At 50.6% G+C, this 19783-nt stretch overlaps 1 protein-coding gene across 1 annotated transcript; it reads right to left on the reverse strand.

The window, feature by feature from the left end:
* Window positions 1-6990: 6990 nt before the first annotated feature.
* LOC142587618 (uncharacterized) lies at window positions 6991-10151 on the reverse strand. Its single transcript, XM_075698765.1, has 5 exons — window positions 9789-10151; window positions 8368-8634; window positions 8086-8300; window positions 7379-7428; window positions 6991-7258 (listed from the first exon to the last, which is right to left on the reverse strand). Exons 1-4 carry the CDS (start codon window positions 9984-9986, stop codon window positions 7383-7385), a joined length of 726 nt encoding a protein of 241 aa, XP_075554880.1. The 5' UTR covers window positions 9987-10151; the 3' UTR covers window positions 6991-7258; window positions 7379-7382.
* Window positions 10152-19783: the final 9632 nt, after the last annotated feature.

Below are 19783 nucleotides of genomic sequence, written 5' to 3' on the forward strand. Positions count from 1 at the left end.
TGTAAAAGGGGGGCGGAAGATGGTGGTGATAGGCGCGGTCGACACGGTTGTTCTCGATGCGGGACGAGACGCCCAAAGGGGGCGCCGACTTCGCTCTGCTTTTCATCGGTCGGTGCCGATTCGTTTAAATTTGGCGCTCGTTTTCTAGCGGAACTTCTTTACAGCGCAGTAGAGACTCTTCCATCAGGGCCGGCGTATGTGCGTATAGCTTGTTGTAGAAACGCGAGAGTACGTGTATGTGCTCGCGCTTGTCGGTATTGCATCGTTAAAACCGAGAAGGCGAAAACTACGAAGACACGAACATCACGGCGTGGTGTTCTTGACTGTCCCTGTGTCTTGCGTTGCTTCTGCGCTCTTGGTTCTAACTGTTGTAGAGAAAACGAACGGGACGAAGAAGTGCAAACGACATGCCGCGCTGACAACCGCAACCCATATGCCTTGCTTGGAGAGGGTCCTCCTTGTCGCCTCGGAGGAAGAAGCGTCCGCCGCGTAGAACTGAAAACAAAAACCAAAAAAATCGTGTAGTGAAAACATGATGTAGGTCGACCTACACCTCTCAATGCAACTCGTTTATTTGTTCTATATAAGTTTGATCGCGCGAATTCTTTCGCGTGGAGGCGTGTTATCTCTAGTTATCTCTAGTACGCGCAAAAGGTGTTCAAGCCTCAAAGTCTACTACAGCTGTCGGGACGGCGCCTCGCTCGCGTGTAACGTCGTCCGTCTAGATCCTCTCGTTTCGCGCGTCGCCATTTCTCGATCACTCTAACGACGTCGCCACCAGTTTACTTTTTCTTCTTTCTATTTTTTTATCGATATAGTTTGGGAGTCTCGTCCTATACAACTCGCCAGTTCCCTGTGTATAGCGCTTATTTTACGATGTGCCGGGCTGTGTAGTCTTCATTCTTCTTTTTTTCCCTCGTCCGCGCTTTCAACGCAGCTGTTTTTCCTTCGCGTGCGTGCACGAGCAAGTTTGCGCGCGCCCCGTCAACGTTGTCGTGGTCGTCATCGCAAATTGCGCGTGAGACGCTTGCTCGGCCAAAACAGGTGTTAAACGCCGCCAGCCGCTCGTCTGGACTCGCTTTTAACCCGGACCACCAAAAATAACAATAATAATAAGCTGCGGCTGCGTGTGCTCGGGCTCCCTGCACGTCGTCGTGCGGTGGGGGTTGACTGTCGGCTCTCTGCACACACGTGCGCGTAGTTGCTGAAGACAGCGAAGTTCGCGAGGGATTTTTCATGTTGAAGGCTGGTGTAAACGGGCTCTCGGCGTGATATCACGTGAGCGACGATTTCTTGCGTTACATGGACAGGTGATAGATAAATGTGCAGATACAACCAACCCTTATATATAGCTTTCATTGATTACCAGAAAGCCATTGATTCAGTCGAAACCAATGCGGTCATGCAGGCATTACGAAATCAGGGTGTAGACGAGCCGCATGTAAAAACATACTGAATGATATCTGTAGCGGCTCCACAGCCACCGTATTCCTCCATAAAAAAAGCAACAAAATCGCAATCAAGAAGGGCGTCAGGCAGAGAGACGATCTCTCCAATGCTGTTCACAGCGTGTTTACAGGAGGTACTCAGAGACCTGGATTGGGAAGAATTGGGTATAAGAATTAATGGAGAATACCTTAGTAACTTGCCATTCGCTGATGATATTGCCTTGCTTAGTAACTCAGGGGACCAATTGCAATGCATGCTCACTGACCTGGAGAGCCAAAACACAAGGGTGGGTCTAAAAGTTAATCTGCAGAAAACTAAAGTAACGTTTAACAGTCTCGGAAGAGAACAGCAGTTTACGATAGGTAGCGAGGCACTGGAAGTGCCAAAAGGACTTCTTCTTGGGCAAGTTGGTGCTTAGATTTCCTAGGTATACTTTGTGGCGCCACAAAGTATACCTAGGAAAGCACTGGAAGTGGTAAGGCAATGCATCTACTTAGGGCAGGTAGTGACCGCGGATCCGGATCATGACACTGAAATAATCAGAAGAATAAGAATAGGCGGGGGTGCGTTTGGCAGGTTGCCACTATCCCTCAAGAGAAAAGTATATAACCGCTGTGTCTTACCAGTACTCACGTATGGCGCAGAAACCTGGACGGTTACTAAAAGGGTTCTGCTTAAATTGAGGACGACGCAACGAGCTATGGAAAGAAGAATGATGGGTGTAACGTTAAGGGATAAGAAAAGAGCAGATTGGGGTGAGGGAACAAACGCGAGTTAATGACATCTTAGTTGAAATCAAGAAAAAGAAACGGCCATGGGTAGGGCATGTAATGAAGAGTGAAGATAACCGATGGTCATCAAGGATTACGGAGTAGATTTCAAGAGAAAAGAAGCGTAGCACGGGGCGGCAGAAAGTTAGGTGGGCGGATGACATTAAGAAGCTTGCAGGGACAACGCGGCCACAATTAGTACATGACCGGGGTAGTTGGAGAAGTATGGGAGAGGCCTTTGCCCTGCAGTGGGCGTAGCCAGGCTGCTGCTGCTGATGATGATAGACAGGTCACGTGGCTGTGCGTGGCTGCGCAGTTCGAGGCCAAACGCCTCGAACTGCGCGAAAGCATTCGGGAAAGAATAGCGCTTTGCAGTCGAATTTCCATCGCCCTTGTGTGTGTGCGCGCGCGCGCGCTGTATTTCGATTGTTAATCGCGGTGCGTTTTATGTTTCATTTTATTGATATACATAAAATCATGGACCGGGAGCACAGAGCTCGTCAAGCCTTTTGGTGTTGGTTCTTTGCCTCCCTTGGGGGGGGGGGGGGGATATCCTTTGGAGTCGAACTATGGTCGAGTAGCCGGCCTTGATATTCTGCGCAGGTCCATCGCATCGTATCCTTAGAACGTCGCGTTGCAAGGCTCGAGGAGTATGGCGTTCCAAAGCGACGCGTACGTTAAATACACCGAAGCCGAAGGTGAGGGAGGGGAGAGGTCGTTGCGAATTAACTGTGGCGCGGTTCCTTAACGCGCACGGAACTATTATTGCACGAGCGTTTTGGCACGTCGCCCTCGCAGGAACGCGGTCGCGTCGCGATCGGCACTCGGGAACTATACTGAACTCGTACTGGGCGCCAGATGCGCGCCACGTGACCTCCGAATCACCGCGGCGGGTTCGCATCGCAAAGCTGCGTACGACTGCGGCAGGCCGAGTGAGCTTGCGGGCGAATCGAGGCGCGTTTAACTAGCGCCAATAACGAGCCATTATAGTGTCGAGAACGGGAAGCATGCGCGCTTCCGTGCGCGTCTCTTTCTCATCCATGTCCTTTTAGCGCTCGTTAATTAAATGTGCCTCAACTTTTGGAACACGCGCCTCGCTAGCCCAACTCCCTTCTCTGATTGAGCTTATATAGAGTCCCACCGCAGCTGCGTGAGGGGCGAAGTCGCTCGCGGACGAATGGGCGAAGCCGCATGCACTCTGCAGTTCCGCGTCGGCTAAACGTCTGTATCAAAGCTTGCGCGATGGCGGCTTTGAGGTGGCCTCTCGCGTGCTCGCATGGGCGCGTCGGCGGCCGCTTAATGATGCCCCGTTTGCGGTTCCCCCCATCCCAACCTGGGACGTGCCGTACCCGTGCGCCTGTCCCGGAGCGCCGTCGCCCGTGTAGAGGCGTGGAAAGCCGCTCGCGCCAGAGGCTTTACTTTTTTCTCGTCTTTCTGTTGTCGCTTTTTTTTTCTCAGTTTTCTTTGTCATTTCTTTTTAAACGCTTGCCAAGTGCGAGAAGTCGTTCATCCCCTGCACATGGCGCGAGTGGAGCCCGTCGATTGATATCGGGTGGCCTTAATTAGACCCACCGTGCCGCCTATATTCGTCTGTTGTGTGGCGCTGAGCTCAACACTGCTGAGTGTGTGTGTGTGTGTGTGTGTGTGTATATATATATATATATATATATATATATATATATATATATATATATATATATATATATATATACGTGTGTGTGTGTGTGTGTGTGTACGCTGCATGGAAGAATCTGAGGTTTGGGTCTCAACACTTCCTCTTCCAGACGTCTCTCTACGCGTGTGCTTCTCTGGGCGAAGATGGCAAACATATGAAAATGCCCGCAAATAAACGTTATTTTTCTTGCTTTAATTGCGGCGATTAATTAACGTCCCTAACCTACGCAGTGGGCTATGAGGGTCACCGTAGTGGGAAATCCTGGATTAATTTCGACCACCTGCAGTTCCTTAACGTGCACCAAAATATAAGTACGCTTTTCTTCCGTTCTCGTTTGAAGTAATTAACCCCTATAACGATGAAATTAGGCGGGCTATTTATTCCGTTAACGTCGTGTTGGCCGCTTTCCCTTATAGTTTATATTCTATATTATAGACTGCCTGCACACAATGGTCGTTTACAAAGTGTTCTTGTTTTTCTTTTTTTCCTTTTCCTTTTTATCTCTTCCGGTTTAATAACGTCACACTCCGGAGTCACAACAATGCGGCTCTTGGAGTGCAAGCTGCGAAGCGTACTGATGGCACTCGGGCAGACGTTGCAGCCAACGCTGTGATGCGGAGAAACACGTGTAGCAAAAAAAAAAAAATTAAATTATGGGGTTTTACGTGCCAAAACCACTTTCTGATTATGAGGCACGCCGTATAGTGGGGGACTCCGGAAATTTCGACCACCTGGGGCTCTTTAACGTGCACCTAAATCTAAGTACACGGGTGTTTTCGCATTTCGCCCCCATCGCACGTGTAGCAGGGACATCGTTACGAGTAGCTGACGCACAAGGCCCTTTACAAATATATTCACACGTAGGCCAGCGGTGGCCAAGATGGCGACCCTGTATCAATCGGGAATACGTCGTCTTCCTCCTCTTCAGTGCAGCTGCGCTGTGGCGGCTGTTCCGTGTCATCCGTTTGGGACGAGTGCTGAGCTCCCTATCGGATTTCTGTTTTTTTTAATCCAGGAAAGAATTCGACTTTCCACTTGGTAGCTGGTGATAGCTGAACGATGTTCACTTGCGGTGTGCGAATGTTGGAATACCTATCGAATGTATTAGACAGCAACTATTCGTATTCGCCTTCGAAAGTGAACTGTATTCAAATATCGAAACTGCAGTGTAAAGTTGATACGACAGAATTTTTCCAAGCAGTGCAGAAACAAAGTGGGTAATTGTAAGCTTTGTTTTCGGTTTCGCTGCGGAAGTGCGCTGCGGAATCTGTATTTTAGTGTTTCTTTCGGTAGTGACGGAGTCGGAGTGAACGGGGGGGGGGGGGGGGGGGGTAGGAAGTAGCAGTTTTATCTTTCTACAACTAGTGACGTTTTCTTTGGAACGGGCCATTTTACTTGCGTGTACGTACAGAATTCGTGCGGCAGCTTTTTGTTTTCTTTTTTTCCACAACTCCTTCATTTTCTTTTCTATAACGATTTGTTTAACGTTTCTGGAAAGCGAGCCGTGCTGCAGCCTTTCAGTCAACCTGGTTTGTAGCCGAGCACTAAAAATGTTGCGACGCTGTCTCATATGCACGCGATTAGTGATCTTGTGTTTCAAATTGATCCTGTTCGTGATGGTTGGCTCTTTCTTTCGCTGTAGTCTGTACAATGGTGGTACTCATTTATACCGTATAATATGTTCCGGCTATAAATATACGCGTGCGCGTTCGACCATTCGATATTCTACTCGTATTCGAAAGATGATTGATATCTTTCCCACCTCTGTTTTACACTATTTGCGTACACTTTCATTCACGTGATTGGTTTGGTTCGTCTATGTTTTTTTTTTCCTGTGTTTTCTTTGTTCCTGTGTGCACGAATTATATAGGCGTCTGGCATTAAGCAAGACGAGTTAAATGTTAGCGCCTTAACCGTATATTCTAACCTAATGATAATAGAATAAATAATAAAAGCCCTAGTGCCTGTCGTTGTGCGCTTTGTCATCCATCTTATTTTGCGCTACATGAGAAGTGTTATGGATTACCAGCCAGTACACGAAGAAACCCCCATGCGCGCGAACGAACCTCGCGTGTGCTCGTGTTCGGTTATCGCGCCTCGCGTTCGCCTGTGACAATCCCGGCGAAGCGTGGAGTCGTGGTATACGCGTGCGCTCTGCAGGGCTTGGACAAGTTTCCGTGCGAGCCGCGACCGCGCTCTCTTATTAGTGGGGTGTAAAAGCAGCGACCGCGCGCTCCGGGACCCTGCGGGTAGGGCCGCGTCGTCGTCGATGGCGGGAACGCGCATCCGCTGTCGACGTGCGCGTTAATTGGAGCAGGCGTCGGCATTGCGTCGTGCCCGTGATGGCGGTTGTGTACCTCTTCTTGCCGCGCGCGAAAGTTGGCCGTTCAAACAACCGCTGTGACGTGGGATAAATTGACGAATTATCTCGAAGCACGCGTAAAGCGCGCAAGCTCACTCTCCCGTGCGGTTCGCGGTTGTGGAACTGTGCCCGCATGCCATGGCCTGCAGCCTCTTCCGAGAGAAGCGTATGCGTGGCGCACGAGTTTGCTCCGCTGCTGCAGGTTCGCCGTGGTGACGCCGCCGTTGTACGCACGGTACTGCTCGATTTGATTCTTTTTTTTTTTCACGGGTTGGGCACCCTGCAGTGGTCACGTGCCAAGAGGCACCCTGGAGTTACCCTGCAGAGTTTACCGCGCAAGAAGTGGCAAACCGGGCGAGTTGGCAGTATAGTTATCCACGAATAGCTACGCCTGTTTAACACAGGGATTGTACAAGCGCTTGTCCAGTTCTTCCGTTTACTGTGCGCCGACGTCTTTGATTCCCTGTATTCTAATTTTTTTTTTTATTCGGCGGTGGAGGAAAACCAAAAACTGTTGTAGTAAAATTCTTGACCACCTTCAAGGACTCCTAGAATTGCTGCCAAAATTAATGAGCGTGCGCAAGCCCATCCGAAGAGTGAACGAGTGCGCGACAGCCCGCGACAGACTTGCGACTGTTCGTGCATGACAAATATTGCTTTATCTGCTTAAGGAGTTTGTACTCCTAGCCATGCAGCCGGATGTCAAGCCGTTGCTCGGAAACGAACAGAATCGAGTTTTTTCGAGACCAGGGACGCCTTTTATTGAGATTCCGACGCTGGCCACCAGCCCCCTGCAGCGCCCAATTTGGGACGGACGCCGACACCACCGGCTGGCAAGGTGGCCCCAAACCGCGTTCTCTCGCACCACGGTGCGGGCTGCCCTGCCCCACGATGGTGGGCGACGCCACAGCTCGACGATCGATCTCTCTCGGGCGGTGTCTTTGCCGAACAGTTTACCGAGGCCTCGTGCCGATTTAGGTCCAGTAGTGAAGGAGAGTCAGCCTGAGCAAGAGAAGTTGCGAGGACTCAGTGCCGTGACCCGCATATGTAAGGCTGGCAAAAAGTGTACACGTCGCGAGACTTTGCGTTCGCAGCCGACGCGGCTACCCTGTGTATACGTACTGCTTTACTGGGCCGGTGGAGACGCCGCAGGTGTTCTCCTGTTCACCGCCCTGCAAGTGCGTAGATGCGACACCGACCGTTGGTAACACGTCGTCACAGAACCACCGTTTGCGTCGAAGGTTTACGTGCACAGCCGGGTGTGAGAAAAAGATCTTCGCTTATACTAGTATATGCAGGCTGAAGATGCCAGAATGAACTGGAAAGAGCCGAAACAGAAGTCTACATGGCAGCCTTTTGTTCGCAGTCTATAACTTAACGACGGGCTGAGCGTGGGAGGATCGCGGGTAGTAACAGTTGTTCCACAACCAGTGATGTTTTTCTTGGAACTAACTTTTATTTGATCCTGAGGAGCTACTGTCAATATCCCCTAACGGGAGGCAATTGTAGCCGCTAGCCACGCCCACGTAGAGGAGCAGAAAGAACGCATTTTTTTACGCCCGATCACTTGCAAAGTGAGATGCGTCGTCAGGGCGTAGAGCCAGCCGCCAAGTGCTCTCTGGATTCTAAAACAATAAAACTTGAGCTTCCCAATGAATCGCCGCTTTCTCAATACACAGCGGCGAAATGTGGAAAAGGGCAATTAGTTTCCTATAGTTTGCCTTCTCATTTCGTTCCGGCACAACGTGCATGCACGTACATAACTACTACGTGAATGGCGGCGTCTCGCGGAAGAAGGTGCGTAGCAGTAGTGGGCTCCACGTACTCACTGGCCAGAGGGCGCCTTTTGGGTGGTGCAGGTGACCTTCTCGATGTTCTCCTGCTGCTTCTCGGACTTCTCGACGTTCTCCTCGGCGTTGCCCACTTCCTCGACGTTGCGCTTGAGCGTGCAGCCGACGTTGTCCAGCTTGGCAGCCTCGTTCTCGCGCCGCGTGGTGACGCGCTTGGCGGACGCGGTCTCGACCAGCGTGCGCTTCTTGGTGACCTGCGAAGAGGCGCGTCGTCATCACGCGAGCGGCCCCCGAGGAGGAGGCGCCGCCGCCGCTCCTGACCTGTCCCTTGGCCAGGGTCTTCTGCATGAGCAGGTTGTCGAAGGTGTTGGCCTCCTGGAAGGCCTCCTTGAGCGCCTGGTTCTCCTGCAGCTTGCGCACCTCGCTGCCCTCGAGCTTGTGCTGGTAGAGCTTGTCGTTGTCGAGGTTCTCCTCGTCCAGCGTCTTCCGCACGTCCACCTTCACCGAGCCGGACTCGTCGCGGTCGAACACGCGCTCGGTCGGCGGGCCCGGCAGCAGCTGCTGGTTGCGGCACGTCTCCGGCGTCAACTGCGCGGGGCACGTGGTCGTGAACGAGGCGCCGCCACGGCACCGTACGGGGCGAAGGATATGAAAAAGGGGGCATGTGTAGAGCGTGATCCGCGTAGTGAACGAGCCTGCGTGACCGTGCTCCATTGTGAGGCGTGGTCCACAATGAGTCATGCGTCTGACTGATCGTGAATTGGGTTCGATCCAGGCATTCAGAATCAAGAAAGTTTGAACCGGACCCTAATGGAGGCGATAGGACAACGCACTGCATGGGGGTTCGGCGTTAAAGTACTGTATAACTCGAAGAGAGAGAAAAAAAAAGAAAAACGCGGTTGGATTCATATGAAATGCGGAAGGCCCGAGTGAAAACTCGCCCGAGGTATGACGCTATAGATTTGCGAAGAGCGGCAGTGGTTGCGACTGCGAGTTGCCCGCTACGTGATGTGACGTACTATCCGGACGCGAAGAGACGTTCCAGGACTTCGAATGATATTGCAGAATTCTACGTCTACTGCAATAGCTCGGGAAGAAAGGTAATCGAAGGATCGTTGAGGGGCGCGCGCATATTAAGCTCCCAATTCAATAATTATCCTTCCTCCAATGTGCGTGCGACTGCTTAGATTATGCACCTATTGCGTCATAGAGATTGGGCCAGCGCACGACAGGCCGAGCCGAAACGGGCAGCCACTTGGATTTTCTGGGTTTCAGACGCCTTTGAATTTTCTAAGCACGGCTAATAATAATAATGAAGGGAAAAATAATAAACCTGTCGCGCAGTAAAGGGGTATCGGATAGGAAACAGCCACGTTTCGAACTGTATACGGTGACGTGCAAAATCAGTGATGACGACGAGCCACAATAAACGGGAGCATATATTTTTACTGAGCAGAAGGGCCTATATAGCTGTCGGTATCTCCCGGCCCTCGCGCCGGCCGCGCGTGATCCGAGCCACGCGCCCGCTTCGCTTCCTAGGCCTAGCCAGCCACCTTCTTCCTCGACGTCGATGCAGCTACAATGCCAAAACTGTTGAGAAACCGTGCAACCACAGAGGTCCCAGTTCGGGTAGCTAGGCCTACTAGGCCTACTGTAGGCCTAGCCGAAGTCTACCTGGGCCTCCCGCTTCGCGAGCAGAAAAGCAAAAAAAAAAAAAAAGATAGAAAAGCGCGTCCGCCCACCTTGTTGAGCATGGGCTCGTAATTTGAGAGCAGCGGCTGCGGCAGCGGCTGCGGGTCGACGGGCTTGGTGCCGTCGGCGCAGATGTGCTGCACGCATTCCGCTGCCAGGTCCGGGTTCTCGTCCACCAGCTCGGCCTTAGACGTGGCCCGCGTGATGGTCGTGGTGGTCACGTTTACCTCGGTCGTCGAGGCACTCATGGTTGCGGTGGCTCTCGGCGGGGCCTCAAAGGGGGAGGGGGGAGGGGGGACAGTGTCCGCGACCGGCGGCGGCGGCGTTCCACGGACCTGCGCGGCGACAGCTGCAGGGGGACACGTCCGGCTGTCTCGCTGGTCCCTGGTCTTCTGTGCCACCGGCCGTTCCACGGAACGCGCTGGCGCGGGAGCGTGGCGCGAGCGGCGTTCGTCTCCGCCGTCGTCTTCGTCTATGTCCTTCCGACGCGCGCCGAACCCTGTTCGGTCGCTTTCTGCAGCGAGTGGGCTGGAATGACATTTTGCCACTTGTCGTTTCGTTGCGTCGAATGAATTAAGGTGCAAACGCTCAAAACCTTAGGGGAAGGAATGGCGGATCCCGAGCACATGGGAAAAAAATCTACTGTAAGCGAGGCTTTCTTTGATGCTTGGTGGAATGTCGTCACTTCCATATACTGTCTGGCTCGACGCTTCTCGATCAGTGCACGCTGTGGTCGCATTCTTGACAGTTTCACTTTTTTTTTCTCCACACTCGGCCGCCTCTGTTATACCGTCTCCCTCAGTTATTGCCTCTTGTTGTTGTTGTTGTTGTTGTTGTTGTTGACTCAAAACTTATGGCTACAACTTGTACCACGGACTCGGTGGCCCATACTTCTTCGTTCTCAGTTTCATCCGGGCCCTGAGTGCCACCCGTCCATCGGTGTCATTGATTCCGTGGTGAATCTTATGAAGCTATTGTACGAAGGTGATGAAGATTTAATACCGTAACGTTACATCGGCGAGACACAGAGGCTGAACAGTCGCCACGCATGCAGGCGAGCACATCAACGAACGTTCCCATAAACTTGATCAATAATCAACCCGTGCGACCGCTCTGTCGACCGAGGCACGCTGCGATGACAACAGAGAAAACACGCGTCTACACAGGGTGCGTCGACGAGTGCATGGTTAGCGCCAGAGCCCCATATACCACGTATTAATACGCACGTCGCTGTGAGACATAAATTGCCGCTAGATGGACGCACACGCGCTGCAGACGCGAAGCAATCACCACAACACGGGTGGCACCTGCTGGTTATCCCTCGAATGTAGTCCGCTAGGTAATGCGAGTTGCTCGTCTGAAAAGGATCTGTCTTTAGGGTGTGTTGTGCTATAGAGGCCGACTATACTCGCGGACAACTTCCTGCGGCTATGAGGGGAAAAGACACGGAGACAAAGCGCGCACGAGTGATCGAAAGCGCTTCAGAAAAATAGTCCCGCGTTTTCATCCACGTTATTTTAGGCCTGGGAAGACAGAACGTAGACGCCTTATTAGCAACAGTTCAATAAGACAGTACACACCACTGAGCGCGGTTTCCTTATTTTTTTTGGCGGCGTTTCCCGTCCGCCTGTGGGGAAACGCGAAACCGTCGCACGTGGAAGCTGCGTCGATTCGGCGTCTTCTCCGAGCAGCCAAAAGCACGGTCAAACGCTGCCGGATATATACTACTTGGCGCTGTAGCACATGTGCAGCAGCCATGCGCCCGTAGCATTCCCTTCATAGCAACAGAAAGTTGTCCGCGAGTATGGTACTGTTAACGAGATTATTGTTGGCCAAGTAAGCCATCAACAAGATTATGGTGGTGATGATTATGATACTATTAACTATGGCACATACCCACTGTGGTGGATAGGCCACGAACCGACCGGTATTATAAGCTAGAGAGAGAGAGAGAGAGAGAGAGAGAGAGAATAAGAGAATGAAACCTTTATTTGAAGTATAGCGACTTGTCAGTGAGAGAAATAAACTTTTATTTTCTGAAACGGTGGTCCGAGTCGGGACCCGCGGTTCACCCTATGTGGGAGGAGTCCTTATTCCAGGAACCATCTGGCTTCGGCTGCACCTCCTTGGCCCGACGGACGAATCTGCGTTGGTTGTCCAGGTCGTCGGAGGAAGGCTTGGCCTCCCACGTTTCCGTGGTGGTAAAGATGTGCGTTGAGTTGGGGTGCTCTTCTTGTACTTCTGTGGGGCGTCCTTCTACGTACTAGTCTTGCGCAGCTTGTGAGGTGGGGCCTTGCATGTGTCGCGCAGTGGGCAATCCTGGACCGTTTGTTGCAGGGTGCCTGGGTCGGCGCATGGGTGCACGCATATGTGTACACGAGTAGTGCGCAGTACAGGCTCTGTGCATGATTACTCCGTGTACATATATGTGTTTGCCTGTAGGCGGCGGAGGATGACTCCTTCCTCTTTGCTAAGGTTCTTGTGTGGTGAAGGGTACCCTCCTCCACTTAGTCGGTGGTGTTGCAGAAGCTCCGAGCCACGAACCGACCGGCATTATAATAAGAAAATAAAATTTAAAGAAATGAATGTGTTAACAAGTTCTTCTGTAGAGTACATCGTTTCCTATTGTAGCACACATCGTTTTCGTATACCCTTTCATCATCCGACGTTCTCGCGGTGTTTCGACCCCTGCCTTTCAGTCTTGAAAATTTGCGACTCCCGTACACGAGAAGCAAAAAAAAAAAAAAAAATGCGCAGCAGTCGTGAGTTTAACCAAGCCATCCGAAGTGAAGTTTCGTGGCGACACGGCTTGGACTTTGGCTCACTTCACCAGTTAACGTTTCTCTCGGAATCCCGGCTCCTGCAGCTTCAGCCACAGGGGTGTTTTGCCTTGCCGTGCTTTATTTCCTTTGCAAAGCAAAAAGATTGGCTCCACTGGGGGCGGGGGGAGGGGGAGAGGGGGATAAAGCTCGCCGTGGGTGGAGCCCGCCGATCGGCGGCTGTGCTGTGGTCGCAACTCGAGCCTTTGCTTGCACCGCGGCTCGTTTACCGCATTGCCTCAGGAGCAATGAAGAGAATGGACGGGCTGAGTTCATCGGGCTGATGAACGGGCTGAAGCTTGGTCATTTATGAAAAGTAACTGTTTCTGGATGTAAGGAATGGTAACTATATCTTGCTATAGGCATTGTTTGTATCATGCAAGGCATTGTTTATGTCATGTTAGTGTGCCAGATTTTAGCTGCAAACTGCGGACCCACAATTTGCCGTGTCTAGCGGCACAATTTCTAAAACGCTCACAAAATGTGACGGTCAGACTGCCACCAAATTGTCCTTTCTTTTTCTTTTTTTTTCTTCTCAGAAATGAACGCCATATTACCGGCTGAATGGGAGCGTTGCGCTGTTAAATTATTTCGCATTCAGTGTAATAAATGTGCGTTAAGAAATAGGCGGGAGTGGCGCCAGAAACAAGAGGGAGAGGGTGATACACCGACGAGCAGCCGCACCGGGTGCCGCGAAGCAAAGTGACGCCACTACACATTTGCGAACTCGCGCATTTTCCATCGCAAGTGTACGTGAACTCTTCCGTGGGCTCCACATCTGCATCTATCCGTGAGGGAACTTGCAATCCAATGCGTGCCTCCCCGTATATACCTTGCCCTCCTCCCTCCTCCTCTTCCCTCTTACGCACAATAATGACACACGTAACACACACACGCGCGCGCGCGCGGCACGTACCCCCCCCCCCCCCCCCTTTTCCGCTAATTTCTACTGTCCGCCCTCCGGTGTCGGCGCCATACAGACTCTATACTGTACACCACTCACTCACTATGTGATCGTGATGATAATAATGGTGATAGACGAGACGGACACGCACGTATACACGGGCCTGTTGTTTCCACTTCTCGGGCACGACTGCGGATCCGCACGCCGCGCATCGATGGCGAGAAACGCGCGTATTACGGGACTCGTGACGTTCGCGGCACTTACGTGTACAGCGCGTATATATACGCAACACGGAGCGCGAAAAAAAAAAAAAGAAAAAAAGGAATAACCCAATCCGTTCAAATCACGTCGTTAATACGTGCGCGCACGTGGTCGTTTGGCGAGTATTTACTTCGCTTATATGTATATATACACTTCTCAGCGAACGTTCGGCGGAAAGGCGGTGTGCGGCGTTACGTACGTGACGGGAAGATCGACGCGCGGCCTGCAGCTACCGGTCGGTGTAACTGGTGCCCGCGCTAGGGACACGTCGAGAGCACGCAGCGAACAGGCAAACGCCCGTTTACGAGTCAGGGAGAAAAAAAAATGTTCTTCATTCAGGTCAACAAGGTATTCCTTTAAATTGTCCAGCCTCCGCGTTGGATCTGGTGTGCGCGAACATTCGAACTGTGCACCTAAAGATGACAAGCCGCAAGTGTTACCTCTGGGCCACTCCTGTTCTTCTTTCTTTTCTTTGTTGCCTGTAAGGGCACAACAGTGTTTTATCATGCAAGCGCCTGCACTTTACCTGCATGCAAAGGGCGACGTGCACGTCAAAATTGCTCGAAGTTTACCAAGTCATCCGGCAACTCCACACTGTCGGCTGGTTAAGCCTGTTCCTCGAACACTTCTCTCGTCCGCCAAAACCCCGAGGAACACTGAATACGGAATCTTAAAGAGTGTAGTAGCGACTCTAGCTGCTCTGGTAGGCATAACGCCACGCTCTTGACCCCTTCTGATTATCTGTAAATCAGCAACCAAGGCGACACAACTTAATTGAATCAAGCGGTAAGAAGGTAAAGGCAGGAAGGAGGAAAGAGGGCAAAGTAGTTGTGTCTTTCCACTTTACGTCCGGGCCGTGCCAATTCCACGATAAATGCTTCTGTCCTTATCGGTAGTGAATTTCTCGGTCCATGTATACCTGCGAATGTTTATCCCAACCGATACTGCAGGAAACAGCCCCATACTTAACTGCCGCATTATATAGTACCTGCCCAGATGCTACACTAAAGAGTACACGCGCCTGTGAAGAACTATGATTGGCTGACGCACTACGTATGATTCGCTGACGATTGGCAGCTCATCTCTCAGACGACAGCGAGCTGAAACAACTTAAACGAAGGCAATGGTAAAAAGCGAAAGGCAGGGTATATAGGAAACAAATGAAAGAAAAAGAAACTGTGCGTTTCCACTTCCCCACCAGGGACGCCATGTACGTGAAGCAGCAGAGTGACACTCATAGCCTACTGTGAGCATATGACGTGCTCGGACAATAACTTGGCGTAAACCGCTTGGAAATAGACACTTAATTGTGTCTTATTTGCTTGCTTGAAATGTTTAAGTGCCTGAGCACCCTTAAATTCTACAATGTTTGTGTTTCGCACAAAGCACTCTTTTAGCACCCTGAAAATAACGAAAGGAGGGTGCACTAAGGGTGCTCGGCTAAGAAATGCACCTATTTTCGAAATCCAGAGAAACCTACGAGGTTGCAAAACAAATTTGTTTCGAAATCCAATCCACCCTCGAGGGTCTAATTTTCCAGAGTGTACACTGCATAGTTTCGGGACGTTAATAATTAAACCTCACGATTTAATTTAATGTTAAATTATCCAGTTATTCCTTTCTTTCGAGGCCTCTGCTTCGTCGCGGCATTATCCGTCAGACAAGATGATTAACGTGTTAACTTGCTCGAGCTATAGTTGGGTCCAGATTATAATTGGGACAAGACCATGAAGCAAGGCGGCACTGCGTTTGTTTTCGTGCTTTCTCGTACCGTTTTTAGTGCTTGCTTTTCTCGTTAAAGAATGGCGCACTGGCTGGTGCCTCGCCGAGGTCCACAAAAAAAAAAAAAAAGAAAGAAAGAGAGAGAGAGAGAGAGAGAATGCGAGCGTTGTCTCTTTGCAGCTTCAGTCCCAGTTCCACAGTGTCGCCCACCCTGCAGCGGTTGCTGTACGAGGCCACTTGTGGCCCGTACGCACCATGGGGGACTTATACTGGCCAGAACCTGGTGAATGCATACTAGTGAAAAAAATGCATGAAAATCGTCCATTGCCTTAAAAAGAAAATGAAAGAAAAAAAAGCTAAGTATGGCTAATGGAAAATGCGCGTGCCGCTTTTTGTCTTTGTTCGTGTTATGCGCGCGTTAATAAACGCAGCCGACTAATCGATTCTGGGTCGGCGCTTTAATCGGGTTACACGTCTTAATCGACGATAAGGCCAACTATTAAACCGAGCGCAAGCGCAGCGCGCCATTTTCGAGACTGCGTCGATTAATTTGGATGCCGCACAAACGGGAGCATCGAAGGACAGCTCGGTCAAAGCTCGGAGTGCACCCGCTGAACGTATAGTAGCCCCCTGTACCCGCACCCCCCTGTATGGGACTTGGTGGAGCCTTTCGCGGCAGATGGGGCAGGAACGTTCTCGTTACCCTTTACTGGTATAGCCCAGAGTATGCGCGCATATATGAAGCACAGAACGCCTCGTCGCCTTTGCAGTGTATGCTCACTCTGTGGGTCACGGCCAATGTTTCTTATCGGACCTGTGTGTGTGTGTGTGTGTGTGTGTGTGTGTGTGTGTGTGTGTGTGTGTGTGTGTGTGTGTGTGTGTGTGTGTGTGTGTGTGTGTGTGTGTGTGTGTGTGTGTGTGTGTGTGTGTGTGTGTGTGTGTGTGTGTGTGTGTGTGTGTGTGTGTGTGTGTGTGTGTGTGTGCGTGTAAGCGGGAATGTTTCTCGCTGATTTTGCTTCTATTGCCATCTTTCAGCACCAATCACACATAGCTTCAAATATAAAAATAGAAGCTCTTTCATTTCTAAAGCGTCTGTCCGTCTGTCCTTCTGTCTGTCTGTCTGTCTGTCTGTCTGTCTGTCTGTCTGTCTGTCTGTCTGTCTGTCTGTCTGTCTGTCTGTCTCTTTCTTTCTTTCTTTCTTTCTTTCTTTCTATGGCGGCATAAGGCGCCTTGATTGCGTTCTCTAACGTCAGTAGTCGGAGAGAGAATGCTGCGCGAATGTTTGTTCGTTCAATTCGTTGACTGACCAACGCACAGATCGCGCGCACGCTGCTGCGCGGCCAATTCTGACGACAATCCTGCGCTTAAGACACGCTGTATCCACGTGGAGACCCAGCTTACTTCTGAATGTTCCGAGAACTGGCGACAAGATAAAAATACTGAATGTAGCTCTGCGTGTAAACTTAACCCTCCACTGACCATTATTAACGGTACATGTCACTCTAGTACGCGTAATCATGCAAGGCACTAGCATTTTAAGAGGCACGCAGTCTGGTTTTAGAATACCTTTGACGTGATGCTCTGTATCCCGGCTGTTAATTAGTGATCTTTTTCGTGAATCAAACGGCCCTGAAATAAGTTAACCAACGTATCTACTTGTGAGAGTTATTTCAGTTCGTTTCGTTATAAAACGTATCAGTTATAAGAGGTCAACGTGGCTTGTTGCTGTGGTATTGTTGCATGGTTCAATTGTATCAAGTGAAAGCAAAAGAGCTTAAAAGATCGTTGTGGTGTTCGGTCTTGTCCCTTCCATTTTTCGCCCTCTTCTAATTTTGCTGAAGAGGTCAGTATGCGTGATAATTTTTTTCTTAATTATGATGACTGGCGTAATATTCGTGCTACCGGCGAAATATCTTTTTATTTTTCATGCGATGTTTTCGCCTTGTCTGCAGAAAATTACATAAATTTGTACGTATATACATATTGAGAACACTCGCTCATAATTCGTGACTTAATAAACTGAGAACTAAAAAAGAATGGAAGCAGAAGAAACGTGCGCCTCTGTTGGACGAAGCGTGGAAAACCTTGCTTTTGCAGCCTGCGGTCTGGTTTTCCTTTCTTCGTGTTTCCAAATACGGTTTGCTGGCACAAAAGGTTCCGGAACAAATCTGAGAGGTTTTCCCGTTCCGCAGGCGCGAGGTTCCGCGCAGCGCGTGAGCTTGTCGTTATCATCCCGGGTTGAAGGATGACGTCGAAGGAAGTTTGTAGCTTTCTCCAGATCCGTCTCTATGTGTGCGGGCCGATATCTATATATATACAGTGCGTCGACTCTTTGTTGGCAACATAACATTCGTCGAAACTGAGAGGCCAAGTCTGTTTGTCTTTTTTTTTTTTTCAAATCTCAGAATAGGGGAAGTGGCGTCAGGTGTGTGTCGAAATATCTGGATTCCGGAGTGTTTTATTTATCTTCTCCTGCATTGGGAGCGGTGATGGGCGAGCACACGCGCTGTTTATAGGTGCGAAGGCAAAAATGACAGCGCGTATTTGTTGTGCTGGAAACCTTCGAGGCGTCGCGTTTGATGGTCGCGTATTTGAACACACGCCGTGGTTGCTGCAGTGCGTAAGGAAGAAAGGTGCCGGCCGGACATATCCGGCGGCCAGAAGGGTAGCTCGCTGACAGAGAGGAAGTTTAACGACGAGAGGTTTTTGTCCTATGCATATGTGATAACCGAGCGACGTGACTGAGTTGGCTATCTTGTGCGCATGGTCTTCCGTGTTTAAACCCATCGCACGTGTGCCGATAAGCGATGCACCGTGCCTATACATAAACCCTTGTTTTTCGTGCAATAAAGGAATCTTGCAAAAGCTGCTGCTGCGTCCGCATCGGTTATTACAACATAGGAACGGGCTGGTGCGTTACTCCTTGTGCAAGCTTCGATGGACAAGTGAAAAAAGGGTCTGAGAAGACAAAGCGAAAAAATAAACGCGCAAGTTCAACGTAATGTCTAGGTGGCGCGAAGCTTGTTTGAGGTGGTGAGTTATGGCTGCAGCGTTGGGAATGACAGGAAGCACAGCCTCGCCGCCTGCGGCTGTTAGCTGTCCGAGTCACGAGGTCGAATTCGATGTATGTCGCGCGTCGACGGTAGGATGTTGAGTAGAGGTGCGTGTGCATCACAGAAGAGTGACGACACAGGTCTTAATGCATTTAAGGATTCATACCCCTTGTGTTACAGTGGCACGTCCTTTCTGGGTGACAGGCTGAGCGAGAGCGGGCACACACTCAGTGCACAATTATACTCTGTTCCGGCATGTATACCCAGCGGCAAATATACACAGCGACGCAAGTTGTGCACAGTAGGCCCGGGCAGGAGCCAGCAGCAAGTTGTCTATATATATCCACAAGTATAGCCGGCGAGGAGAGGTTGACGAATGCCGAACCTAGCGGGGTAGACGCCGAAAAATAAAGAAAGCTTTGCTTTAAAAGCTCGAAGATAAGTGACAGTGCCCTATGAGTAGCGCATGACTTGCTTCTCCGTTTTCGTCGTACTAAAAAGATTTGGAGCTGTGGTTCCGTTGGCATTACCGGTGATGTAGACTGCATGACTGCGTGCTATGTAATGGTACAAGCGACCGGTGGCCGTTAGACCTGTTTGAATTTTGCCTAGCACTCGCGCTCACTGAAGTTATTGTTATATCGCGCGAATTGTGTCTGGTGCAGCGTCGTATGTGTGCGAATAGTAAAAACATACCTTAAGCCATATAGGCCAGCGAACACATTAATAGTTTCTACCTTCAGGCGTCGCTTTACTGGCGCAAATATTCGACACAGGATGAGGCATATGGGCTTGCTGCAGCAAACATCTGGATGCGACTGATCGTAATGGAAATACCATTAAGAACCATAGGGAACGACCACTTTCCAGATGCGCTGGAGTTCAAAGAGGATGGAAGTATTAACTGGTCAGCAGTCGAGATAAGCAATACGTTTAGACTATTGGTGGAAACAAAAACTCTCAGTTTCGCCCGCAAGCGTTCGAGTGTGCAAGTGTTCGACAACTACACTAAAGGAGGATCGCACTATTGCCGGCCGTGTAAACCGCAGTAAACATTCCATTGGTAATTAACACACATGACGTCACGCGTCTGCACTGGCAGACGTGAACATACCGCGCTCGGTGACCACGAACACTCGCCGTCACAACGCTGGCGTGACGAAGAACGTCGGAAGCGGCGAGCAAACGCTTCGTGTTGCCTCTGTTTGCTTCACCGCGCCTCTCGGAAACGAGATTACGTCGCCTCCAACACTATAGGTGCGCGAGCACACTGCGCGCATGAAGCC

The sequence above is a fragment of the Dermacentor variabilis genome, chromosome 7 (assembly GCF_050947875.1).
Source record: "Dermacentor variabilis isolate Ectoservices chromosome 7, ASM5094787v1, whole genome shotgun sequence".
In the NCBI taxonomy this organism is placed as follows: Eukaryota; Metazoa; Arthropoda; class Arachnida; order Ixodida; family Ixodidae; genus Dermacentor; species Dermacentor variabilis.